The following is a 26,236-nucleotide window of genomic DNA, read 5'->3' as shown; positions in this document are numbered from 1 at the left end:
CCCGCACATGTGCACGCACACATACTAATCCACACCCGCACACGTGCACACACATGCACACGTGCACACACTGGCACACACACACTCACACCCTAACCTAGAGGCTCCTCCTCCACCTTTTCCTCCCCCCATGTGTAAGCAGCTGCAGAGCCCAGACACTCGCACCCTTCTACCCCCACCAGCGTCCCAACACCCCTCCTAAGGTGGGAGATCAGGTGGGGGTCTCAGCCTTGGCACTGTTGACAAGGGGGGCTGAGCCGCTGTCCACCGTGGGGACCGTCCCAGGCAGCGCAGGATGTCGAGCAACGTCCCTGGCCTGCATACGCTAGGTGCATCTCCTCCCCCCCAGTTCTGACAAGAAAAAATGTCCCCAGACGTGGCCGATGTCCCCTGGAGAGCAAAACCACACCCCGCTGAAAACAGCTTCCCCCCAGGTTCCCGTTAAAGGTGTACCAGACAGACGGGGACCCGAGCCCATGCCCTTGCGGGTGGGTCTTGTCATAAGTGACCGGGAGGGACACGTTTTAGATCTCGTCCTGCATTCAGAGCTGCGTGTGCCTTGTCTCCAGGGGCTTGCTCTTCTCAGAACGCTCCGGGCAGCAGAGTGTGTCACGGTCGTGTGGGCTTCGCGTGGGCCGGCCGTGGCAACTGTGGCTCCCCGGCCCCTCACGCCTTGACTCCCACTCTTGGTTCCCGCCACCGTCGCTCTGAAGCCGTGTCTGCATAGGTCACCGACATGAAAAGAAATGCAGACAGAGCCGCTCGGCTGAGTCCCAGCCCCGAGCACCAGGCCCCGCGCTTACGGCAGAAGCACAGGTTACTACAGGTCCGCGAGAAGGGACCCCTCGCCCTGCAGAGACAAGACCTCCCGCAGCGGAAGAGCCCACAGCCCCCGCGCCTGGCCGAGGAGCTGGAGGCCCCCAGCCAGCCCCAGCACGTCCAGGGCCTGGAGCACCTGTACTTAGCCCATTGGTTAGGTGCTGGGGGAGGGCAGGCCAGGGAGCACTGGCCTGACTCGGAGGGGCCGGCCCAGCGAGGAGCAGCCCGGCCGCCCAGGGCCCGGGAAAAGCACAGAGCAGCCGTCCGAGAAGAGAAGAGTCACAAAGAAGGGCTGGCTGGACGGCGGTCCCGGCTCACCCAGCCCCAGAGGAAAGCCGCGGGCCCCGAGAAGCTGGGGGCTCCCAGAGCCGCAGGCCTCACCCGTCGCCCCCTCTGCCCCCGAGAGCAGAATAAGGGCAAGCGACCGCCTTTGATGAAGGCCCGCGGTGGCCACCATCCCGCTGACCCCTGGGGGAGCAGAGGGGTGGACAGAGAACAGTTCTTGGCTGTCCCGGGGGCTTTCGGGCATCTGCAGAGAAGGGAGAAAGAAGGAGCCCGCGACAGGAGGAGGCGGCCGGGAAGGGGGGCAACTCCTCCCGGTCAGGGCCCAACAGACAGCTCTCTGGATCAGAGCCCCGAGGGAAACACGGAGGACCCAGAACAGCCGTGGCCCATCGGCTGGACCCACAGAGGCGGGGCTGTGCCCCAGGTGTCCCTGTGCAGGTGCGGGGACAAGAGCAGGTGGCAGAGGGAGCTGGAGTCTGCCTTCCAGGAGCTGTTTGACACAAACAGGGAGCTGAAGAAGCACTTGTCCTTGCACCTCGCCCTGGGGCCCGCGCCGGATCAGAGCGCCAGGGACGAGCTCAGCCCCCGCGACGTGCAAGAACCAAGGGGTGAGTCCCAGCGCAACAAGCCGGCGGTGGGCCCAGAAGCGGATGTGGAGCCCGGCGCGGAGCCCATGGGGCCAGCACAGGCAAAGGCCCACCAGACGGAGTCCCGAACCAGCTTGGAGGAGTTCTTGAGCAACCTCAAGAACCAGAAATATCTCAGGCCGGCCACATTCCCGTCTAAGACCATGAGTGAACCGTTGTCTCCCAAGGCGGGGGTGTTTATCGGTGCAGAGAACCGGCTCCTGGGTGGCCTGGGCTCCAGGGAGGTGCTGGCCAGACCCGACCCGCTGGCGCAGGGCCCCCGGCGCCGGTGCCTGCAAGAACGGGCAGACGGGGCCAGCCTCGTGGCCTTGTGGCGGAGACCGGATGGGCCGACGGAGCCAGTGCACTGGACGGGGCCCCCGGGGCTGAGCTGGGAAGCCCGGCCCGAGGCCAGGCTGGAAGGGCAGAGAGAACAGAGAAGGGCAGGCCCGGCCCACCTGAAGTCCTACTCCTCCCTAGCCCCTGAGGAAGAAGGGGCGTGTGCCCGCGACACCACTTCCCCCTGGGCCTCCGGCTTCATCATCGATGATGACAGGCACAGTCAGATGATCCATGACCTTCAGCAGCAAATCGAAGAGCAAAACAAGTTGCACAAGCAATTTCTCGCAGAAGCCAGGAAACGCTTGCAAGAGTTTCAGAGGATATGATAAGCGCGAGCGTCCCACCCATGGTAAAAATACATCGCTGATAACGGGCGTGATGCCGGAAATGGTACCCGAGCCTGGAGAGTCTCTGTGTGTGTCCCCCTCCCCATTCAGACCCTGTGGGCCCCCTCCCAGCGGCCGCCTGTCCCCGCCCCCACAGGCCTTCTACCCCAGTCCCATCCGGGAAGGCTCCCTGGCACGACCCTGGGAACCGGGCGGGCGGGGCGCGGGGGCGGGTCCGGGGGCTGAAGCCGCTCGCGCAGGCCAGGAGCACAGCCAGAGATGCAGGTGAGGGAAGGAGTCCGGACGTTTTCAGCAGATAAGCGCTGGACTTCAGGGGCGTCCAAGGTCAAGCGGGCAGAGTTTCAAAAGATACATCATTTGTTGCTTGGCAGTTGGCTGGGACACGCATGGGGAGATCGCCCTAACATCTCTTTCGTCTTGCAAGTCACCAAAGCCAACCTCATTTCATGGGACTTGGCTTACGATATTCTTGTCACTTTAATGTTGGGAAGTGAGACAGGGAGAGACAGGGGAGACAGGCAGAGGAGAGGCGGGAGGAAGCGGGCAAAGAGAAGACAGAGCCCCAGAGAGGAAAGGGGAGCGGTCCGCAGCAACACGGCCTGCCAGGAGCCTCCGCCTGGGGCAGGCAGGGGCGGGGCGCCTGGCTGGCTGGTCAGTGTCCCAGCCCCGCTGCACCCCTGACCCGGCAGCCCTGGGAACCCTGCCTGGGTGGGAGGGGGTTTTTCTGCCAATGGCAGATACTTAGAGACAAGAATAAGGACGGATAAACTTTTTCTGCAGAGAACCAGATAATAAATGTTCTAGGCTTTGCCAGCCCACCGGTCTCTGTGGCCACGACCCACCCTTGCCACAGCACCTTGCATGCAGCCCTAGATAGCATCTAAGTGAATGGGCAGGGCCAGGTTCCCAGTAAGACTCTATTCACAAAAATTGAGGCGGGGGGGGGGGGGTGACTGGGTGCAGACCACAAGCCACAGTTAGGTGACCCCTGGACTCGCGTAGAGAGGACGTGGCTGCCTCCCTCCCTCTCTCCCTCCCCAGGACCACAGAAGAAGATCATCTGTCCTTGGTCGTGGTGCATTTCTATCGGTCCATGAACGGCGTTGTGTCCCTTAGTGGGTACTTCCTGGAGAGCATGATGAAGGACGTGAGCCCACCATCCAAACCCAGGATCTAGACTATTTCTCAGAAACGGCGTCTGCCCGTGGGCTCCTTCCCTGTTCCATTCCTTCTCAGCTGCGTGCCTGCCAGACTTGGGGTTTGTCCCTGCATTTCACCCTGCGGGCTGCACAGGGAGATGTGGGGTGACCCAGGCCCAGAGAAACCCAAGCGCTTCCCTGGAGCGCATCAGGCTCACGGAACCCCCACACGGGCCACTGAGACAGGGCAGGGACGGCACCCTATAAGTTTTGGGGGTCCTTTTCAAATCCCCAGTAGCCGGGGTGAGGGAGATTTTGCGCTCTCACTTTTAATCTCATTGAAAGCATCTCCCTGAGCTCCGTTGTCTTACCTGGCTTTTCCATGTTAGGTAGAGAAAATGTTTGGTCCCAGCCCATTTCCATTCTGTCCTGTTGCTGGAATGTCACGGGTCTGGGGCTGCAAAGCCAACTTGACCGTCTGATCTGAGCCCAACATGAGTGAGCACGAAGCCCTGGGACCAGGAGGGCTCTGAGATTCCCAAGCCAGATGAGGATTAGCTGAGGGGAGGCTGGCCTGTGGTTGCAGGGTACGGGGTCACCTGGGGCTCCTGCCTGCTGCTGAAGAGTCACCTTGGTCCCAGAGGGCGCCGTGGGAGCACCGGGTTTAAAGCCATGGCCGTGATGGGACCCACTGCGGTCCGATGAATGGACGAGCCTGCCTGCCGGGGTGGGGGGGGGCAGTTATTTTCGTTTCTACTTCCCAAGGTAGTATTTGTGGCCCGAGTGTCCTAGGCAAGGAAGTGCCCCTTCTCGGCCACACTTGAGCTAAAAGTAGACGTAGGAGATGGACAGGGAGACGAGGTAGAGGGTGAGTCACCGGTGCCCGACAGTCACGCCTATCCTGTCCCCCGGCTGCAGGATGAGACACCCCGCCCTTTCCCACCAGGGCTGCAGAGGGCTGGGGGCCACGGGTGCTGCTTTGCTCCCTGCAGGTTGCTCAGACGCACCTGGATGACGGTGCTAGAGGTCCTGGGACCCTGGGACAATGCCACCCGGAAGAGTGGGGGCTCCTGGCAGGTTCCCATGGGGCACGGCCAGGTGGCAGCAAGGATTCCTGACACGATGACTGTGTCCACCTTCGTCGTCCTGGCCCACTTCTTGCGTCTTCCCCTGTGGGCCCACCCTCTCTGAACACTGTATCTTCTAGAACTTTCCATGGGTTTCATGCTTCTGCTCACACATTCAGGGGCAGCTTCTCTGTTTCCATCTCATTCTGAATTTACTAGAACATTAACCGTCCGGTCTGAGGGTCTTCATGCCTTTCTCCTCCGCCACCCAGCCAGGTGCGTGGTCATGGGGTGCATGATGATATCTAGACTCTCAGAGATGTAAAATAAAGGGGAAATGAAGGTTTTTAACATTGGGGCACAGCCCCTCTCGGACCTGCAGCGGTCCTTCTGGTGAGCGGAGGATGGCCCCGACATGTGGACGGCCTCCCGCCTCCTTCCTCGGTAGCACGGTGGGGGGTTGATGTGGACGCGTGGCCTGCCTCTACAGTTGCTGAAACAGCCCCGCCGGGCTGCAGGTTGGGGAGGGAGTGCGGGGTTGACCACGCCTCTCTACACTGCCGGCTCCGGGAGGTGGGGGGGCAGCCTTGTTTGCTCCACGGAACTCTAGGGTGTAGGTGGAGGGGCCGGCACATGTGCCTCCCAGGTTCTCCCCGCCTGAAAGCTGGAGCGTGGGCCCTGGGATCCCAGCCTTTGCATCCCTGTCGCTGCCTGAGAGTGGCCACGGCTTGGGGTCAGCCCACAAGACTGCAGGTCTCAGTCCTACACGAGGGGGAGGGTGGCTGCCCAGTCCGAGCCGTGGGCCCGGCCCTCCCGCTCTCACCCCTGCATGTGGGGCAGCCCGGAGAGGGGCACAGACTTCCCCCGGGGTCACGGTCTGTTAGAGGCGGTGTGGGGGCAGGTCCAGCCGGCCTCTCCATGCCCCTCTGCCAGCTGGTGGACCGGCGAGGATGGCAGCGGGGTGGCCGGATGGTCCCTCCGCCCCCCGCCCTGCACCATCCAGCTGCTGCCCCCGCTGCGGGCTCCAGGCTTGGGGCTTTGCAGGGCCGAGCTTGGCCGCTCTTCGGGGTCTTGGCGGGGAAAGTGCAGAGCAGCACTTCCTTCCACAAAGCCGCACTGTTCTCAGCAAATCCTCCCAGGATCGGGGTGCATTTTTTTCAAGTGATTCAGCAGCACGTGAATGGGAGGCTTCAGGAACCGTGACCGAGGCCTCTGGCATGAGATCCCGTTGGGCTCCCAGGGAGAGGAAGGGTGGCTGGGCGTGAGTCGGGGGCCTGCCGGGGTCCTGGGGGCTGGGGCGGGCGGCTGAAGAGCGAGCCCCCTCTGCTTCTCTCTGCACAGCCGAGCAGCTCTCAGGGATGGTTCCCTCGTGCTCCCCAGGGGGCCTGAGCCAGCGGACAGGAAGTGGAGGTGGGAACGCTGGTCTCCATGGAGACGGGGCATCCAGTGGACAGCAGCTCATGGGAATGTGCTAGAATCTCGGAAGGCCCAGGGCTGGGGCCACACTGCTGTTAGCTGTCCAGTCACCCTCCCCGCCCCACCCTCGGCCCCCACAGACACACGTGCTCCGAGGGGGCGGTGAGCGCAGGCATCCCCGCCCTGGCCCGAGTCACGCCGGCCAACCTTGCCCTCAGCCTGGACAGGCGCAGCCCCGCCCCAGAGCTGGGGACGACGGTCGGCTCCCCGGGGTGAGGAGGCTTTCGGGGACCCGAAGGTGGCACCGGGTCTGTCGGGGCTGTGGCTGAGACGGAGGGAGCCCCTGGTGGCCTCCTACCACCACAGGAAGGTTTTAATTATGAAGTGGTGCCTCCCCCCCCCCGCTTTTTCTCAGTTCCCTAAAAGAAGTGAATTGGCAGAAGTCGACCCCACTGCTGACTGAAAGCAGCCAGGCCCTGACACCGGGGAAGGCAGAGCCAGGTGTCCCGGGAAAGCCCCCCCCCCACCAAGGGGCACCTGCAAAGGCAGGGTGTGGCCGGACAGCGAGGCCCCGGGGCAGGTGGGGCCGGACGCTCCCATGGACATCTGGGTGCCGAGCCAGCGCTGACGCCACGCATTCCTCGGGACATCTCCCAGGCTGTTGGACCGCACCCTGTTTCCACGTGCGGTTCTGTGGGGAGGGGCGTGGCCTTAAGGCCCGGGGGGTCTGAGCGGGCCTGCGGTCCACGTGAGCTCAATTCTCTTTCTCAATCCCCGTGTGCCCCGTTCCCTGCCCTCCAGTTCGGGAGGTCGCCCACCCTGCTCACAAAGCAGAGCAGTCCCATTGGAGAGGTTCAAAACCGCCCTTACGATGCCCCCCGAAGCAGTTAGGGACCCCACAGCGGTGGGGGGCAGGGCCCTGCAAACGTGTTCGTTTCGTTACAGCTTTTACAGGGCAAAGCTACAGCTGTTACTGCTGGGCGTGTCTGGGTGTGGATGGGGCCGTGGGGCACCCCCTCGCGTTCCCAAGTCTGGCGCCGAGGGCTAGCGTTCGGGTGGGATGGGGGCGCCCCCCGGGCTGCCTTCAGCCGGGCTTTGGACAAGCTCATCAAAACTCTCGGGGACCTCAGCCAGGTCGACCAGCCGTGCAGTGTCACCTGTCTGCCCAAAAGGGACAAGAAATTCCCATCCTAGATGCCAGCTGCCGGATGCTTACAGCGTTATGGGGACGGCAGCAGCTCTGTGATTGGAGGGTGTAACGTCCAGACCCGGGGCACCCTGTTCTCTGGAGAGTGTGGATGAAAGCAGGGAACCCTATGGCTGCCCCAAGCCCCCCAGCGGAGTGGAGACCCCTGGAGTAAGGGGCAGCTGGGCTTCCTCTGAAGAGGCCGGCACGAAGACAAGGAAGTGGACCGAGGGACCCACGGAAGGTGTTTGCAGCCCGGGCAGCGCAGTGGCCCCGTTTCCACCTAAGATGTGCCCTTCTGCACACTCACCCCCGTGGTGGCTCTCAGACCCCAGTGCCCGCTGTGGGCTTGGCTCAGCTGCATTCCCGTCACTGTGCAGGGTGACTCCCTCCCGACTGGGGACAGGACAGGAGGGTCTTTGGCCGGTGTGCTGGGCCCCATCTCTCCCTCCCCCTACACGAGTGGCACTGGGAACGGGCCCCCAGTGGAGGGACCCCAGGGCCGGGGCGAGGACGGAAGAGCAGAGCAGTGCCGTCCCCGCGGGCAGCGGTCTCCCTGGGCGACCCTCCCGGGTTCCCGCTGGCGGCTGCGGTCCACAGGCTGGGCTGAGAGGGGATGTGGCCTCCGCTGACGTTGAGCTAGCCCTGCCACTCTGAGTCAGGACGCTGGTGAGACTCAGATGATCTGGGGCGGGATTTTGACCTTGTATTTAGACGAATGTTTTTTCCAAACCCCCGAGATTCCCACATCTCCTCTGGGCAAGGGCATGATTTTTCCCGAAGCCAGAAGCTCTGCGTCGGCCAGCACCCGGGCCTGGGAACTTAGCGTGAGCCGAGTGCGTCCAAACAAGGCCATTAAGGTCTAAAAGTCATGTTTTAACAGCCACAGCTTTACCTGGCTCTGGAATTGGGAGCGGGTGCCCAGCAGAGTGGCCCCCTGGGGAGGTGTCCCATTAGCAGATATTCGTGTATGTAGCTCTCGTGGGAGAGCGGCCGGGCTCACGGCAAGATAGTGAAAACGACGCAGTGGGTGTGAAGTCAATGAACTCGTTAGAGAAGGTTCTTTTTCTGAGTCTGGTTCCCCTCAGGTTATGGAGACGCCTCGCTCTTCTCCGTTGCTTCCCCAGGAATGTCCACGGACACAGTAGGACTCAGAAGGTGTCGGTGGGCTGCGAGCTGTGAGTGGGTGGGGGGGGTGATTTGAATCTCTGCCCAGGCTGGTCAAGCGTGCCCCCCCCCACCGCCCCCGCCCCGGCCCAGGCCACGTTGTGTGCTGAGGACACCCTAGGTTTCCCGAAAGCCCCCGCTGTTCTCACCCCACCCCCGCCCCAGGCAGTGAGAGGGACAGCCTGGCCTCCCCGGGCCTTCCCTGAGCGGGCGTCCTCTCTCGTAGTCTGAACGTAGCCTGTGTTCTTTGGATCATTGTCCCCAACCTTGCCTCTCCACCCACCCAGCTCTTTTCCATCCCAAGTCTGGCTGGGTAGACTAGGGATTGTTTTGCAGGCTGCTAACGGGGGAAGTGACATCATGTGATGTCCGCGGCCCAAGGGCTGGGGGCAGGGGCTCTGCGGTTGCGTGTGCTTTGAATTAAGTCGACGGTTGTGCATTCCAGTAGCCAACATCTGGCGGTGAATTCATCAGCCAGTGTATCACCCTTGATCTCAAACCCAGATGTTGTGTTAACGGCAGAAAGGGAAGAAAAAAAACAAAATTGGAGCAGCTCGGGGAGAAGCCATCATTTTTTAGCACAAAGCAGTTAAAACAGGCATCTTTATAAAGCCTCTTGCTCCCGCCACTGCCTCTGGTTCCTACAGCCAGGGGCAGGCCCGTGGAGCAGAGCCGCTCACTGCTGGGGAGTGGACAGCATGGGGGCTGGTCGCCCACCCCGGGCCAGGCACCTGGCCCAGCACATGGTAGGTGTTCGGCAAACGTGTGTCCTTGCTTGGATTTTAATTTCCTCTCAGACTCGTGGCATCTCTTTGCTTTTCCCCAGTCCTGGCTTTTAAGTGGCCTGGGGCCAAGACGGGCCCATCCTTGACTTAGAGTGGCCTCCATCCCAGAGCTCTGGGACGCCTGTCCCCTGGGGTGTTGGAAATGCCTTTCTGGAGAGCCCTCTGCCTCCTCCCTGCCCACTGCTTGGGTTGGAAATGGTGTGCTTCCCCCCGTCCGCTGGTCTGACTTCTCGTCTGGCTTGGATGCTCCTTGAAGGCCATCTCTGTTACCAAAGACCCTCCCTCCCCTTACCCCTTTCTACCATGGGCAGGAGCAGGCCCACGCTTTTAGGATTTTACCTGAAGGGCAACCCAACCCCGAGCTCTGAGTCTGGCTGCTAAGAAATCCCCACTCCGGCCTCGTGCTGGGGGCAGAAGGCTGAGGTTCAGAATATCCACAGCCGGAGCTGGCTGGGGTCCCCCACGCGGCGGCCCCAGCCCTCCGTCCCTGTGGGACCCCCTGCCTGTGTCCCCCAGGTCTCCCGCCTTCAGCTTACCTGTGGGACCCTCCGGCTTTGATGAATTCATTTGCAAAAGCTTTGCGTGTACCCTTCCCCGCCCAGAGTGCTGAACCCGCACTGCCCCTGCTTCCCCGAGCGCCGCTGCGGCATCTCCACGGACGGGTGTACGCCCCGCACCTCTCCTTCGCGTCCGACGGTGTTGACGTTTTCAGAAGATTGCCGTAGAGCTGGTCTTTCTTTGCTCCTCTTGACTCTCTTTCTTTCCTTCACGTTATCTCCCATTTCGCAAAACAGAGAGGAGGTTCCCACGCCGCATTCAAAGACCCCGAGGAATCTTGAGTTCTTATTTGCGTGGACCAGCCCCGCCGCGGTTCCTCCTGGCCCCCGCCCCCACGTCCCTGCAAGCCACAGACAGCCTGGGAGCCAGTTCACAAACTGGCCCCGACCCGCGAGTCTGCCCTGGATCCTGGATTCAACCAGTCCCTTCTTTCTGATAATTTAAAAAAGGAAAGCGTGTCATCTGTAGCCCTAAAGCGAAGCCAGCAAGTTAGGAAGCGGTGTCCAACCTAGAGCCTGGGATTCGTGCTGACCAGGGGGTGCCATCCAGACCCGAGTGGCCGTTGCCATGCAGCTCTCCCAGCCTCTCACCTGCAGGAATAGGAGAACGTGTGCCAGGCACGGTGTGTCCCACGATCCAGGTCCTCTACTTCTGGAGTAGCACAGGGGGCTGGTGGCGGCGGCGGCAGCTCAGTGTCCGCTGTGAGCAGCTGTGCCTCCGGGGGGAGCGTCCATGACCCTACACGGCGGGCAGGGGCCGAGAGAAGGGTCTAGCCCGGTGCCGCCCCCTTGACTAAGGATTTGGACTGCCTGCAACCTTAGGGGCTTTTCTAGGAGAAAAAGGCCTGGACCTGAATGCGTGGGACGGGATGGAACCTGTTCACGGGGGTTTTCTCATTGCTATGGGGGTGTTTATGCAGGACCTGTTATTTGTGGATGAGGCGTCATGTGGGGTAGCGGACCTCGAAAAAGTAGTTTGAAAAGGCATGCCGAATTGTGTGTGTCCTAGTAAAACCCAGCAGCATTGCTGCTCCCAGAACCACTGTCTCCCTTGGACGTTCTGGTGATACCACCAGCCAGTGACAACGCTGACACCCCAGAGACACCTGGGGCATTGATCTGGGGCATTAATGTGGGATGGTTCGTGATTTGCATCAACGCCTCCCCGTGTGGCAGCGCAGTACGGTATGGGTGAGGTAGGTAGTGAGAGAGACCACAGACAGACTCACCTGGGCTGCCTGGATGTCTCAGGGACAGCCCGGTTCCATCTGGCAAGGACCTAGCGGGCCCCGACTATGGTGAGAACGTAGCCTCTGCCGGGTAGAAGCCCCCTGAGCCCACAGGGGTGCAGGCATTTACGGCGGGATGGAGGAGAGATGTGGAACGTGCCAAGGGCTGCAGGAGGACAGGATCTCCCAGAGCAAGACAGGAAAGGGCGATTTTATCTGGGTTTTGAAGGATGCATAGAAGTTCTCCTGGCAGGGAGGGCTAGATGGTCTTCAGGGCAGAAGAGACTTGTCTATCCAGAGGTGGGGACACCCCTCGGCGTCTTCGGGTTCAAGGGACCCTTATGGACAGGCAGAACAGCAGGACGGGAGCAGCTGGGGTCACGGAGAGACCTGCTGGCTGGCACCAGGTTGCGGAGGGTGTCCTGTTTTAGATGAGGGCAGTGGGTGGCTGAGGAAGATGTTTGAGCCTGGAGGGACGCAGCTATAAAAAGTCTGCTGGCACTGGGGGTGGAGAAGGAGGAGCCACTGGACACAGGCTGACCCACTCCCAAGGGCAGGGCCTTCTGCTGAACGTGGCCCACTGGACGGCAGTTCCTAGATGTGGCTTTGCAGGTTGGCGCCTGGCTTAGCCTGATAAACAGGAACCTGCGCTTGTGACTCAGCTGCAACAGACGAAGACATAAGAATGGGGTTTGGGCCTGGGTGGGGGGCCGCAGGGGGGGCATGGGCTGACCTCTGGTGCCAGGCTGGGGCCCAAGGGAGGGGCACAGACAGGATGCACGTGCCTGGGCTTCCCTGCTCCGTGGGCAAGACAGCCCCGGCCAGGGGGTTCCAAGACGCGAGCTGCCTGCCTGGGGCTGGAGGACGAGGCGCCTCTGTGCTTGGCTCTGTGTCTTCCTTACTGCTCTGCTCTGCTTTTGTCCACATTAACCTAACTGTCTCCCAAGTGACCCTGCACAGCTGAGCTGTGGAGGGCAAAGCTTTTAAAGCCATTAAAGCAGGCTGTGTCACCAGCCGATAAGCCTCCAGATGAAACGAGGGAGGGCTCGGCTCCAGGGACACGTGAGCAGCTGACCCTCACTGCGTCAGGGTGTAGCCTGGGGCTGGGTCCTGGCCTAATTGCTGGGAGGACGCCCTGTGGTGCACGGCCCACAAGCAGCCTCAGGCTCTGGCCAGCATTCCAGAACCTTCCCAGCCGGACCTCTTCCCCTCTCCTGCATCTTGTGTCATGGTCTGGGATCATTTTCTTTCCGCTTGGCCTCCCTCCCTGGCACCTGCCCTGTGGGTCTGCCGGTGGGGCCTGGGAATGTTTCCTTTGGGGGGCGGGGTGGCCGGGGCGCTCTGACCCTTCCTCGGTCGCGCCTTTGATAGGAAGTGTTGTTGTTGTTATAAAGAAATCACCCACAGGACGTTCTTCAGGGTCACTTTTAGGACAGATTAGGCGTAGCAGGCCAGAACCTTCAGATGTAAGACCCCCAAACCCAGATGCGATGGGGCCTCCCTTAGCCCTCCGCGCTCAGCCTGGAAAAGCCTGTTTGGAGCCGGCAGTGGCTGGAGGCTGGGCCGTGCCACTCTCCGCATCCTCCATTACAGGGTGACAATCACGGCCCAGTTAATTCGCTTATCTGCTTCCCCAGCCTCCCATGAATACACACCGGAGAGAATTTTAAAAAGCCCCCAAGCCCTCGAGCGTGGCATCAAGGAAGAGTTTTATCAGCGACCGACTCAGGAAGCCGAGGGCTCGTCCCAGCGTCCTTGTCGGAGAATCGGAGAATCGTGGGACCGGAGGGGTCTCAGAGCGTCACCTCTTGCCCCCTCCGCGCTCGGCGCGTGTGGGGGGCGACTCGCTTGCTCCTCTCGCCCCTCCTTCGGCGCCAGGCCGGCGCTGCGGGGGCTCTGCTGACCTCTGTGTCTTTGTCTCGCAGTGATAAGGGCGAAAGCGGTCAGTGTGAAGGAGGTGGATTCCGGGAATGACATCTACGGTAACCCCATCAAACGGATTCAGTATGAGATCAAGCAGATCAAGGTAACAGGGGCCGTCGCGGGGTTGTCCGGTTGGGCAGAGCTGTGGGAGGGTCAGGAGCCGGCGGCGGGGTCCCCTGGAGGCGGGAGACCCTGGGGAGGTGTCCTGCCTTCTCCCGGGCGGATGTAAGTCACCTGGATTTTCCTTAATCTGTAAACGCCTGCAAAGTTGTGTGGACACGCTTTGACCGGGCTGTTTCAGAAATGCGTCCTCTTCATTTTGGTGGACAGTAAGCGTGTGGCGGAGGCTCAGCGTCCCTACGGAGCTGGCCAGAGCTGCTATGGAACGTTCCACGGGTGTCCGTCCATAGCGTGAGGTTCGCGAAGGCAAGAGACCTTGGCCCCCGCGCCTGGGACCCCTCACTCCCCCAGACAGTGCTGGAGGCTCGAGGCTTGCGTGGTCAGCTTCGAATCCTGAGAGGAAGGAGCCCTGTGGGCAGGTGTGGTGGGGCCCGGCTTCTCGAAAGAGAATGTGGGGGAAGACTTGGAGACCACAGCCTGGCCAGAGGTGGAGAGGGGGGTCCGCCAGGTGAGAGAGGGGCGGGAGGCGTGGAGGCTGCCGACTGAGGGGCAGGTGGTGGGGTCCGTTTTCTCAGAATGTTGTTCGTGTCGGGGCGTATGGCAAGGAGCCCACGTTTGCCAGGAGACGGGGTAGGGGGAGGCAGGAAGGCCGGGACCGGCCCTGGAGGAAAGTGATCGTTGTCAACAGTCACTAACTTGGTCTGCGGCAGAGAGGGAAGTCCTAGGTTCTGACTGGAGAGACCGCTCTGGCAACAGGAGTTGTCGCTGTCGGTGTTTAATTTTGTCATAGAAAGAAGCATCCACGGGCAGTGAATGTTATCAGGTCAATGAGACACTTACTCGTTGCATCCGAGCCGTTTGAGGGGGTGACCTGCTCTCTCGGGGCCTGAGTCTCTCTAAAAGGGAGAGGGAACGTCTCTGTTCTTGCGACCTCATCGAGGCGTCATGAAAAGGCAGGTGTTAGCACCAGAGAAACATTCTTGCCCTCAGTGGGAGATGTCATTTAGCGGAGCCCATTGTCGTCACCATCGGCCTCACCTTTCCTGGGGCCGCGTGGACCGAGCTCTTGCAGAGCTGGTTTATGGTGACATTGAGATGACCCTGTTATGTTGGGGTCCACTCACTGAAACAACCCCCTCCCCTCCACAGTGACCTCGGCTTAGGCACGGCAAGGTTCCAGCGGACGCGTGAAGCCCGAGGGCACCTGTGCCCTGCGTCCTCTGTTGTGTGGTCCCGGAGCATGTGCGTGCTTTCCCCTTTCCACTGCGTCCCGCCCCCGGCGCCCCATAGCCAGGGTGGAGGGCCAGCCTCCGCACACACCCACATCCCCCACCTGTCACTGTCCCCAGCCGGTGGGGCAGCAGGAACCCCTGGGTGTGGTGGTCTCACTTCCTGCCAGGCTCTTGGAACGGTGCACCTGCCTCCAGGCAGCAGGCTTGTCCCCAGTAGATCAGCTGCTGGGACATCAGGCCCCGTTGGCCCGTGGAGTCCTGTCCAAGGCCATGGAGGCAAGGGCGCCTCTCCTGCCAAGTAGCCAATGCTCGGTCAGAGTTGTGGGATTCCACAGAGATGGTGGTCCTCCACGATGTCACCTGGACGTACATCCTCAACCTCGTCGGGGGTAGGGAGAGCCCGTGTGTTGTTGGAGATGGGATTCTCCAGGTGAGACTGTTGTCCCCAGCCTGGTGACAGCTGCCACACTACGTGACAAACGTCTCCAGAGAATCCCTCTGCAGTGGGCATGGTCGCCTTCTCGTCCAGCTCCTCCGTTCCTTCTGTCCCCCTTTCCCACGCCGGGGGTCCCATGGGGGCAGGTCGGCGTGTCCGCAGTGCAGGCCGGCTCTGCTCACGTCTCACCTCGGTCTTTGCAGATGTTCAAAGGCCCTGACAAGGACATTGAGTTCATCTACACGGCCCCTTCCTCCGCTGTGTGTGGGGTCTCGCTGGACGTCGGAGGAAAGAAGGAGTATCTTATTGCAGGTGGGTACGTGGCTAGGCATGGGGCACGTTCGTGGGGACTGGCCTCCAGGGCTGCGGCGCAGGGGGAGCCCTGACCCCGTGAGGCTGTTGGGAAGTCTCCGGGCTGCGCCGCCTCTTCCCATCTGAGACGTCCTGGTGCGTTCTCGCCTCCCGGGCCCCCCACAATGGAACTCGTGTGACTTGATGGGGAAACACAGTAAGCCAGTATTCACGGGAGACAGGTGGTCGGGTGGACACCAAGAGGTGAGAATTTTCACGTTTTATTCCTGAAAGGGAGGCCCGAGCCAGATGTGGAGATGCTCCCTAGGGAAGCAGGCTCACAACGTGTGCGGAGGCGGGGGTGTGGAGGGGCAGCGCCCCTCATCTAACATTATATTTTGTTATACGGTCCAAGTTTAATCATAAAAATACATTCTGAATCCGATTCTCTGTGATTTGGGGGGTTTCTTCTGTTTGGATGATTGGTACTTTTTCCCCCATCCACTAAGAATATTTAAAAAATCAACACACAGGGGCGCTGGGTGGCTTAGTCGGCTAAGTGGGGTCTTGGGATCGAGCCTACTTCAGGCTCCCTGCTTAGCAGAGAGCCTGCTTCTCCCTCTCCCTCTGCCTGCTGCTCTGCCTACTTGTGCTCTGTCTCTCTGTCAAATAAATAAATAAAATCTTTAAAAATGGGGCACCTGAGTGGCTCCGTGGGTTAAACCTCTGCCTTCAGCTCAGTTCGTGATCTCAGGGTCCTGGGATCGAGCCCCGCATCGGGCTCTCTGCTCGGCGGGGAGCCTGCTTCCTCCTCTCTCTCTCTGTCTGCCTCTCTGGCTGCTTGTGATTTCTGTCAAGTAAATAAATAAAATCTTTAAAAAAATCTTAGAAAAAAAACCCCACATACTAGGCAGGTGCCCACTAGATGCCTCACCCTGTGCCTTGTGTGACGGGCGTTCAGGAGGGGCTCTCCTGGAGGGAAGTACACACATGCTCCCACTGTGGGGGCAGGAGAAGAAACGAGAGAAATAAGACAGGGTTTTGGGGGGGGAGGGGGTGCTGTGAGCTGTGAGCAAATGCTCAGGAGGAAGAGGCCGTCTCGGGCGGCAGGTGCAAAGATCAAGGATCCGGAGGATTTGGCACTGACTCCGGCCAGCTATGGGGGTCCCTGCCAGGGGGAGATGCAGTGGGGAGTGAGTGGGGCAGAGGACACGGCTGTCACCTCTCCTTGGGTAACGCCCCCTCCCTCCCTTAAAATGCTCATGCCTGGCATCTGGGTCCCTGGTTCGTTGCTCCATGGAGATGTCTGTCCCTCTCCTTGGGGATGGTGGGAGTTTTTTTTTTTTTTTCTTCTTTTATGAGCACTTCTGACCTTTCTAAATGTTTTCCTATGAGCATCCATGACTTTTAAAGTTTTATTGACTGTAACTCACACAGTGCACCATTTGCCCCTTTAAAGGGCGTCTTTCAGTAGTTTGGGTAATCCGTGCAGGTTGCGACCATGGCCACCGTTGGAGAACCCCGACTCCTCTGCTGTCCTGCCTCCCCAGCCCCCACCCCACACCCCCCAGCCCCCACTCCCCGCCCCCCAGCCGCAGCATGCTCCAGTCTCTTTCTTTTTTGGTTCCGTGGGTTTCCCCATTTCAGAGTCCTGTGAATGGAAGCGTGGACTCTGCGGTCCTGTGTCTGGCGTCCCTCCCTCAGCTCTGTGCTCAGCGCGGCATTGTTCAAAGTTCATCCACGTTGTAACGTGAATCAGAACTTCTCTCCCTTTTATGCTCGAATACTATGTCTGGGCAGACCACAGTGTGTCCCCCCATCTGTCATCTGATGGACACTGGGGTTGTTTCCGCCCTTGGGCTCACATGCACACCGCTGCTGTCAGCGCCCATCACCAAGCGTTCGCGTGGCTGTGTTTTCATCCCTCTCGGGCCGATGCGTAGGAGTAGAATTTCAGGGCATATGGTGACTATGTTTAATCATTTGAGGAGCTGCCAGACTGTTTTCCAAAGCAGCTGCACCATTTTACATTTGCAGCGTCTACTATTTTTACAGAAAGAAAAACAAAGTTGACCAGAGAGACAGGTATGGGGACAGAATCACGAAGCAGAGACCTTCCTGACAGTGCTGTCACCGTGACACCGGGGAAGGGCGAGGCAGGCAGGTGCAGGGAACACAGCGCGGGGTGCAGGTGCCCGGTGAGGGCTGGGAGAGGACCAGGTCCGCATGTGCCAGGAATGGGCAGCATCAGGTTTATCCCCTCTTGATACGTCCCTGTATTTGTAAAATCTTACAAATGGCATCGTTGCTTTTATGGTCAGAAAGAAAAGCTGTGGAGAGAAGGGAAAGCAGACGAGACCTCCCAGGGTTCGGGGAACTTGCTGCCCTAAGAGATCAACGGCTTCCGGTTTTCAGCTCCGGGTTTTGTGCTGGTCTCCCGGGAATAACCCTTCAAAAGCGGCACCTCGCGGGCCTTCTCCAGCTCCTCACACCGCCCTCTAGAGGCAGCTGAGCAGACTGCAGAGCTGTAGAGGCACGTGTGGAAGGCAGGCGGGCCTGGCCGGGTCTTCTGGGTGGGCTCCTGGGAGGGAAGGTGACCCAGGTCGGGGTTCATGCAACAGGCTTCGCCGTCTCCCTGTTAGTAGAACTAGGATCGCCCTCTCCCTGGTCCTGATGGCCTCTGAAAGCTTCTCGTGTGGATTCCCTTTGATCCTTACGATCTCTTCCAACCAAGGTAACGTTATGTGGTCCCCATTTTACAGATGAGGAAAACAGAGGAGTAGAGAGATGGACAATGTGCCCCAGGTCTAGTGGTGTGTGTCTGAACCCACTTTCCCACGCCAATTGTTAAAAATTCTGGTTGATGTCTCGTTGGTGCTTTGAAATCAGGGTGCGAGTGTCTGCCGCACAGACATCGGCAGGTGCCAGGCGCTGGAGCTCTTTCTCCCGGGAGGAGCCGGTGGCTAGGCATTTCTCGGCACTCCTGTGCCTGGGTCACACTGCTGGGTGTGTCTTCCTGACTCCCAGGTCTGTGACACTCTGCTTCCTCGCTCGTGAGATCTAGGTTTTAGCTGTCTTGCCTCCCCAGCATCTGAGCCAGCAGCCCTCTGCCTTCACGGCCTGTTGGAATTTCTCGGGGAGTCTGTTAGAAGTCCTAAACCTCAGGTGGCACCGTAGAGCAGTTCCAAGCAGGCCCTTCAGGGGGGCAGCCTGGGCATCAGTGTTTCTGAAGGTGCCCAGGAGAGGCCGGTGGATAGCCAGTGCTGGGAGCTGACATCCAACGAGAACCTTCCCTGCCCTGGGTCGGAGGCAGACCGTTCATCACAGAGGTGCCGAGTGGTGGGTTGGCACACACAAAGGAGGGCTGAGCCCCGGCAGGTGAGGTCAGTCACCTCCCTTACGGAGGTACCTCCGGACATCCTGGTCATCTCCTGGGGCCTTTCATGGTCAGTCCATCCCGCCTCTTGCCCAGAGATTCTGAGGACCTTGGCATTGCGCTTTATTGCATGAGATGGACCGTTTGGACTGCAGGGGGGATGGCCAGGAAGCTGGGTTATGTCCTGCAGCCAGGAGCCCTGGCGTGCAGTCTCTGCTGAGTATGCGGCGCACGTCCGTCCCTGTCCCACTGACCACGAGGCACGTGAGGAAGCCGCGTGGCTGCTTAGAAAGTGTGGGTCCGGAACGAGAGCCGAGGGCAGAGGCTGCGCGCGGCAGCCTGGCAGCGACTCTCTTGCGAGGTTGCTTTGTGTTATTTCGGGGGACGTGGTAGGAGAGTCTTTTGATCTATTTTGCTCAGCCTCTTTTCTGGAAGGGAGAGGTTTCTGTGTCCAAATGAGGCGTCGTGAGTCGAAAGCAGAGAGCCTGATCATCTCAGTTACTCAGTTACTCTGCGAACGTCGACATTCTCATGCGGAAGTTCACTCATTTATATCTGCCATCAGAGGTATGGCAGCGTCACGTGACATGTACGTGTCCTGGGCTGTTCCTTCACACGAGTCCATTAAATTGTCCCCAGTCTGAACAAGAAGAGAGTTCCAGTAACTGGAACTGGAGCCCACCTCCGCTAGGCTTGCTACAACCGAAACCATCTGAACTGTGGCTCCGCTTATAATAAAAATGAAGAAGATACCTTTTGCTTGAAGATACACCTGCTTGTAACCTTGTGTCTATCCACTTCCACTGTTCCATCTTTAATACCGGGAGCAAGCAAGCGACATGAGGCACATCTGGGTTTCCTAACTGGCTGTGGAGCCTAAGATCCATAAAAGGCAAATCCAGCAGGGGCCAGCGTACCCGGTACAGGGGGACCTCGCCGAGCTGACTTCTTTCCCCAGCTTGGTCGGATGGCTCTGGGTCAAATCCGGTGTTTACTTTCTGAGCACACGCTCTCCATCTTGTTGTCCTGGAGTCAGTAGGGGCCACCCAGAAATCACGGGGCACAGTAAACCACTCAGCCCGGCTGGCAGCGGCCCCGGGAGTGACCACATGGCCCGAGGCAGCCCACCTCCTCTTGGGCTGATGACTCAAGTTCACATGTTGAGCTGGGCACCAGGAGACGCTCATGCTCAGGAATTGGGACAGAACGGGCCCTATCATTTTCTTCTGCAGTCCTCTCCTCCAAGAGGAAAAAGAAACCCATAGCCCTCAGTTACAAATTTTAATTAATTCCCGTCTTTCTCTCCAAGAAAGACTGGGTGTTTTTCCAATGCAGACGTACGAGGATGTTGTAACAGATTTTCACATTGTGCGTGCCCAGCCAAGTCCTAATAACTGTACCTGTACGGAAAGGGTGTCCTTTGAGTGTTCTGAGAGGCTGTGTCATTTATACGTGACATCCAGGGTCAGCAGGAGCCCCGCAGCCAGGCCGGTGGAAGATACCCAGTTTGCACCGCATCTCCGTGTCCTGCCACCTCCTGCTCTCGGCGGGAGCTTGGACGGGCGGCAGGAAGGTCAACAGGGAGTGGGATCAGGAGCCTGAGGTCAAAAAGACAAACGGTGCCACCTCCCCCCCCCACCCCCTCCACCATGAAGGGAATTCGGGGCCGATTTCCAATTTTATAGAATTCCATGTTTTTGCTTGGTGGAAAAACCCAGACAAGGTCAACGTCAAATGGAGGACATGCGTGTGAGAAATAAGACAGGAAACAGCATGATCTGCACGCAGTGTGAGCTCTTTCGTGCGAACACACGTGTGTGAAAGAGTATTGGAAGGAAACCCGTCTGAGTGTTTACTGTAATGAAAACGGGAGGTTTTTCTCCTTTGTCCTTTCTTGGGTCTGCCGAGGGCTCTGGGTGTTCGTTTTGCTCCACACAGATGGTCCACGGTGTATCCATCAGCTCACACCACGGGCCGGGGATCGATTCCCCCCCGGCAGGCCCCGGGGCTGGGGGTCCGGCATCCGGCATGAGTAGTGCTGGTTCTCCCGAAGCCTCGCTCCTGGGCTCGCAGACGGCCGTCTCCTCCCCGTGGCTGCAGGGCTTGTCCCTCTGTGCCTCTCTGGGTCCTGATCTCGTCTTATGAGGAGCCTTTTCTTATCGGATGTGGGTCCCCTCCCATGTGATCTCACTGAACTCACGAAAGACCCAGCTCCAAACACAGGCACATCTCTGAGGGGCTGGGGGTCGGGCTCCCACACGGGGCTTTCGGGGAGGCTGCAGCTCAGCGCACAACATACGGGATTGTGAGCAGCAAGACTGCACACGGCCAAGCCACACGCGGGTGTGAGGGGTGGCAGGAGGAGGAGGACCCGTAGCCTGCCCTGAGCTTGCGGACCTCTGTCTCCTCAGGAAAGGCCGAGGGGAACGGCAAGATGCATATCACCCTGTGTGACTTCATCGTGCCCTGGGACACCCTGAGCACCACCCAGAAGAAGAGCCTGAACCACAGGTACCAGATGGGCTGTGAGTGCAAGGTAAGCCACCGCCGCCTCTTTCCGGGCTTTCCGTCATCGCCTCCATCTCCAGGGAGACCGCCAGGCTTTGATCCCTGGCTTGCCAGACCCTCTCCGTCCATAGGGTCCTTGGAACAGGGCTCTGGGGAGGTACGGCCTCTCCACCAGTGAGGCTGTCTGGCCAGGGACAGAGCCCCGAGGCATGCCCCCTGCAGAGGGGTATCTGAGAAGTCCCTGCAATCTTGCCACATGGCCTGTAGCTTCTGGGAAGGAGAGCCTCCCAGGGGGAGGAATTTTGTGGGGAGAACAGGATGCCATGAGTGCTTTGTGGGGACGTACCAGTGCAAAGACTGGAGTGCCTCGGGAAAGAACATCCCAGCCGTTTCCATGCGCCGGGGCCGTGGAGAACCCTGACACCCCGTCCCCTTCTTAAAAGCAGCCCAGGGGGCGCCTGGGTATTTCAGTCGCTTGAGCATCTGCCTTCAGCTCAGGTCATGATCTCGGGGTCCTGGGATCAAGGCCTTCATGGGGCTCCCTGCTTAGGAGGGAGTCTGTTTGTCCCTCTGCCCCCCCCGCCCCCCTGCCCATGCCTACCCCAAATAAATAAGTAAAATCTTAAAAAAAAAAAAAAAAAAAGAAAGAAAAAAGACAGCCCGGAGTTGGGGCTAGTCACAGCTGGAGCGGGGCTCGCGTTAAGAGCTAAGTGCTGCCGTAGACCGTGCGACCTCCCCGGCCCCAGGCTTGGGTCCTCTCCCGCCCGCTGCCCTCCAGCCCCGCCGCCTGTGCCTTCAGCCCCGGCACAGGAAGCCCCGCCAGGTGCCAGGGCCCCTCTCCCACCGGAATCGGGGCCGGGGCCGGAAGGTTGCCGGCCTCGGCTCTTGTCCGGGAGCCCTGTTGCTTGTGCTGCCGCATCATCGCCAGCCGGTCCCTTGGCTCCTTTGAAGTGCGACTTCGGACCTACAGCTACGTGTCCGGGGAGCACCCGGCTCTGTGCCCAACGGGAACTCAAAACTGAGTCCTTTAGCATCAAAACAAACACAGTCTTGCCACTTGCTGTGACGTGGATGGAACTCGAGGGTGTCCCGCCCAGCGAAAGAAGTCAGAGAAAGACAGTTATCAGATGATCTCACTCGTCTGTGGAACTTAGGAAACAGAAGAGAGGAGCATAGGGGAAGGGAGGGAAAAACAGAACAAGATGAAGCCGGAGAGGGGGACAAACCGTCGGAGCCTGAGGGGGGCTGGAGGGGATGGGGCGAGCGGGGCCGGGCCCTGAGGCGGGCCCGTGATGTCATGAGCCCTGGGTGTTATAGAAGAGAGATGAATCACTGACCTCTGCCTCTGAGACTAATAATATGCTATATGTTAATTCGTTTAATTTAAATTAAAAAATACGAAACAAAAGGGAGTTCCTCCCTTTCCCTCTTGCGGACTGACGTTCCTCCACCACAGTCCTACTTGCCGATCCCCTCAAGGCCCATGCATGCTTCAGAGCGAGATGCTGTCCTTTTTATTTGACTGGAGCCTAGCTCCGGGAAATTTGGGACCCTCTGTGGTTGTCTTGTCCTCCCAGAACGGTCGTGCTCTGCTGAGGCCTTTGTGGCATGCTCAGATATGGTAGACAAGATGGCCCAAAGCAGAGGGGGCACCTGCAGCTGCCGGGGGGTGTGGGGGCAGTGCCTGAGGGTCACCCCAGGCCCCTTCCCCCTGCCCAGGTGGGCTGCCTGCTGCTGTTTGGAGACTAGGGGAATTCGGGAAAGGCTGCTGACGGAGCAGGTTCAACCAGACCTCCCATTTCCTCCCCCGCCGCTGGGCTCATGTGGTCATTCATTCTCCACAAACTGCCCTTGAACGTCTTTGCTGGGCTCGCGGCTGGGTTCTGGAGATGCCCCCTTGTGTGGCCTCGGTCCCTGACCGGATCTGCCTCCGTGTCCCTCTTCCTAGATCACGCGCTGCCCCATGATCCCGTGCTACATCTCGTCTCCGGACGAGTGCCTCTGGATGGACTGGGTCACGGAGAAGAACATCAACGGGCATCAGGCCAAGTTCTTCGCCTGCATCAAGAGAAGTGACGGCTCCTGTGCGTGGTACCGCGGGGCGGCGCCCCCCAAGCAGGAGTTTCTCGATATTGAGGACCCGTAAGCAGGCCAACAGCACCCCTCTGGCCAACGGAAAAGCCTCCAAGAGTTTAGACTGGTCCAGCTCTGACATCCCTTCCCAGAAACAGCATGAATAAAAGTCATCCAAGTGGGTCTAAATTAGTGTGAGTCTCCTCCCACCCCCATTTCCCTTTTTAAAAGTGGTCGTGGTCCCACACCCCGTCTGCCAGCCTGGGCATCCTGGGCTGCAGGCAGGGCAGGACGCACGGGCCCAGCCCCAGCCCTGGCACCGTCACAAACACTGAGTGGGTGGCTCGTACGTAGGAGTCCCCCAGGCCTGGTCAGGGCAGAGACTGGAAATGTGCATTTTGCAGAAACTTTTGAGGGTCGTTGCAAGACTGTGTAGCAGGCCTACCAGGTCCCTTTCACCTCGAGAGGGGCATGTCCCTCGTTTCCTGCAGCTTCACACCTCTGGCCCTAAGGCAGCCGTCCCTGCCCCTTGCAAGTGCCCCTGTCTCCTCTGTGCCCATCTCGGGCTCCCAGTACCTGTGACTCCCGTAAATACAGAAGCCCTGGACCAGTGGCTCGCTCCTGAAGGAGCCCCAGTTCACGCCATGAATCCACAGTGGGAGCCAGGCTCCAGGGCCTTGTACGATGCGGGCGACAAGCTTCACCTTCATCCAAGTCCTTTTCAGTTCCCCCCACCACACACCCCGACTCTGGGGGAGTCCGTGGCATTCTGCCCTGAGGGCAGACGTTTGGGGGGACACTTGGCTCCCATTGCCATTTACTGAAGTCAGTCTTGCTCCCTCCTCCTCCTCCTGGCATCGGGCACCCAGCTGAGTCGCACGCATTCGTTTTGCACGAGGTTGTGTGTCGCCGGTAGCACGGGCTGGCTGTGCTCTGTTTGCACATCCTGAAGACATCGAAAACTGGGCTGTGCTGTGTCTGTGCCCCAACGCACCTCAGAGCCCCTCCTGTGCTGGTGCCACAGCCTTACCATGACACCCCCCCCCCACGCACACAAAGCCAGACAGTCACTGTGCTGGGCGAGGACTTCTGGGAGTGAAGGTAGCTGGGCCTGTTGTGAAGTCTTACCCAGGAAGGGAGAAATTGGGGAGGTAGGGGGGTTCGGTGAATCTCTTTCCAGGCCTGTGGGATACTGCGGCCAACATCTCACTTTTCTAAAGATGAATTCGCAGATAATCTGTGAACCCAAATTTCCAGCCGTACCAGCCTCCAGTTAGATTTCTGATATTCCATCTCTCAGTCCAAAAAAAAAAAAAGAAGCGTCCTAGGGGACTAGAGAAACTGTTCCCCAAGCACAGCTTCCTGCTGCCGGTAAATTGGGGGTTAATGCAGGCAGAGATTGCTCAGCAAAAAGTCCTCTTTTCTTCCTACTTGTGTACGGTATAAACTGTTCTGAGTTTCTCATGCAAATTAGGCAAACACACCGACGCGAGCACGTGTGCGAGCACGAGCACACGCACACGCGGAGACCCACGTGTGTCCGCCTGCGCGCCCTCCTCCTGCAGAGCGCTCCGAGTCACCACATTCTAAGCATTGCTCCACTCTGCGGTGACCCCAAACCACCCGTAAGACCCCTGACCCCCACGTGGCGTGTAGTCCCCCCCATGCCTGCCGGGACCCGGTCAGCACAGATTTTTGATGACTTCCCTGTCTAGGGCAGACTAGGGGGATCGCCAGGGATCAGCCCCGGAATCGAGGGTGCTTTCATGCTGTACAGTGATAGAACGTTTGTAAGATGTCATAATGGACCAGTCCATGTGATTTCAGTATATACAAGAACACCAGACCCCTCCAATCAATATAACACCCCCCCGTTTGCTTCCTGTATGGTGTTATCATATGTAACATTTACTCCTGTTTCTGCTGATTTTTTAAATGTTTCGGTTTGTTTCTGACATCAGTTGTAATCATTCCTGTGCTGTGTCTTTCATTACCCTTGGTTTTGGTATTAGCAAGGTGTTAGCCTTGCACTTTTTTTTTTTTTTTCCTAAGGTTTCTGCATCGTGGAAGCTTTTGACCCAGAACGGAAAGCGCGGCGTGCTAGCTAGCCTGTGGTGGTGGGCGCCTTCAGCTCTCTTCTTTCCTCCTTTGAGCGTGGTTGCTTTCTTCCAGCCGCTGCCTTTTGTTCTCTGGTTCAGATCATTACAGAGTAAAGCATCTTTGAGTTGGTTGATTCTAAAAGATGCCCTTTGTACTCAGTCCACACACATTGGTGTTCTAGCCACGCTGAGCAGAAAACGAAAACAGAAACAAAAAAATGCAAGAGGAAGTACCCAGTGGCGGCCGAGAGACAAAGCCACTCAAATACCATCAGAGTCGACAATTACGACGTGCGTGTAGTTGAAGGCCCTCCATTCGGCATCCTTGAATTTATGTTCTGTTCTACGCACGGCTCGCTCCTCCTTCCATTCTTGTCTCCGTGCAAGCAACTCAAACTATTGAAAGTGAAGTTTACATTGTAGTTATTTTCAAACCTTTGCTTGATAAGTATTAAGAGATACCGGACTTGCTGCCGTAATTTAAAGCTTTGTTTGTGTTTGTTTTTGCTTGGGTTTGGTTTTGTTTCGTTTCGTTTTGTTTTTGTTTTTTTTTTTTTAACTTTTGGGCAATGCGTTTTTGCTGGAATATGAAGTCTGAGACCTTCCTGTGCTGGGAACACGTGAGAGCTGTTGAACGTTGACAAGCAGACTGTGCATGTCTCTGATACTTTGTATCATTCTTGAGTGATCGCTCCGTCAATGGACAATAAACAGTATTATCAAGAACGTTGGCTCTGTCTCTGTAGCTCTGTCTGATGCTCGGAGCCGCTGCTTCCTAGCCTAGCAACCAAACACCTCCGAGGGAGCCTGTCCCGTGGAGGTGGACGTGTGTCCCCAAGAGAAAGAGAGGCCCGTTGGGATCTAGTCAGTGTTCAGACATCTCCCATGGTCTCTTCGATGCTTTTTTACGGTCCACTGGCTTGCATCAGCTTCCTGATGAGGGCCATGCATGGCAGTGACTCTGAAGGCTCTTTTTTCTGCAGGTTTTCCTCCCCTCCCCATCCTCCTCTTAAGCTGGGAAAGATGGCCCCATCATAATTTAAACTTGAACGTGTTGTGCAAATGACCTTCCCCGACATTCGTGCCCCTCCGGACCTGCAGGTTCCATGGGGTCTTAGCAGACAACCCACCAGATAGCGGCTACCCATGTACTTTCTTTTTCATATTTACATATATATTTTAGGTACATATTTTTACATATTTACATATATAG

General features: G+C 58.6%; 2 protein-coding genes across 3 annotated transcripts in view; both read left to right on the top strand.

Moving 5' to 3' along the window:
• TIMP2 (TIMP metallopeptidase inhibitor 2) overlaps positions 1-25,749 on the top strand; it is a 44,847-nt gene extending 19,098 nt beyond the window's left edge. For both annotated transcript variants that reach the window (XM_080826383.1, XM_080826384.1), the window contains 4 exons: positions 12,891-12,991; positions 14,880-14,988; positions 20,755-20,879; positions 22,800-25,749. In XM_080826383.1, the coding sequence (XP_080682509.1) occupies positions 12,891-12,991; positions 14,880-14,988; positions 20,755-20,879; positions 22,800-22,997 (533 nt within the window). In that variant the 3' untranslated portion in view covers positions 22,998-25,749. The remainder of the gene's footprint in view (positions 1-12,890; positions 12,992-14,879; positions 14,989-20,754; positions 20,880-22,799) is intronic.
• Positions 737-2,398, top strand: CEP295NL (CEP295 N-terminal like; the record flags this gene model as incomplete). The annotated part of the gene is made up of 1 exon (XM_080825597.1): positions 737-2,398. One exon carries the CDS (start codon positions 737-739, stop codon positions 2,396-2,398), a length of 1,662 nt encoding a protein of 553 aa, XP_080681723.1.
• Positions 25,750-26,236: the final 487 nt, after the last annotated feature.

The sequence above is a fragment of the Martes martes genome (assembly GCF_963455335.1).
Source record: "Martes martes genome assembly, chromosome: 16".
In the NCBI taxonomy this organism is placed as follows: Eukaryota; Metazoa; Chordata; class Mammalia; order Carnivora; family Mustelidae; genus Martes; species Martes martes.
Note: the sequence above shows the minus strand (reverse complement) of the source record. Positions and strands in the feature narration are given on the sequence as shown.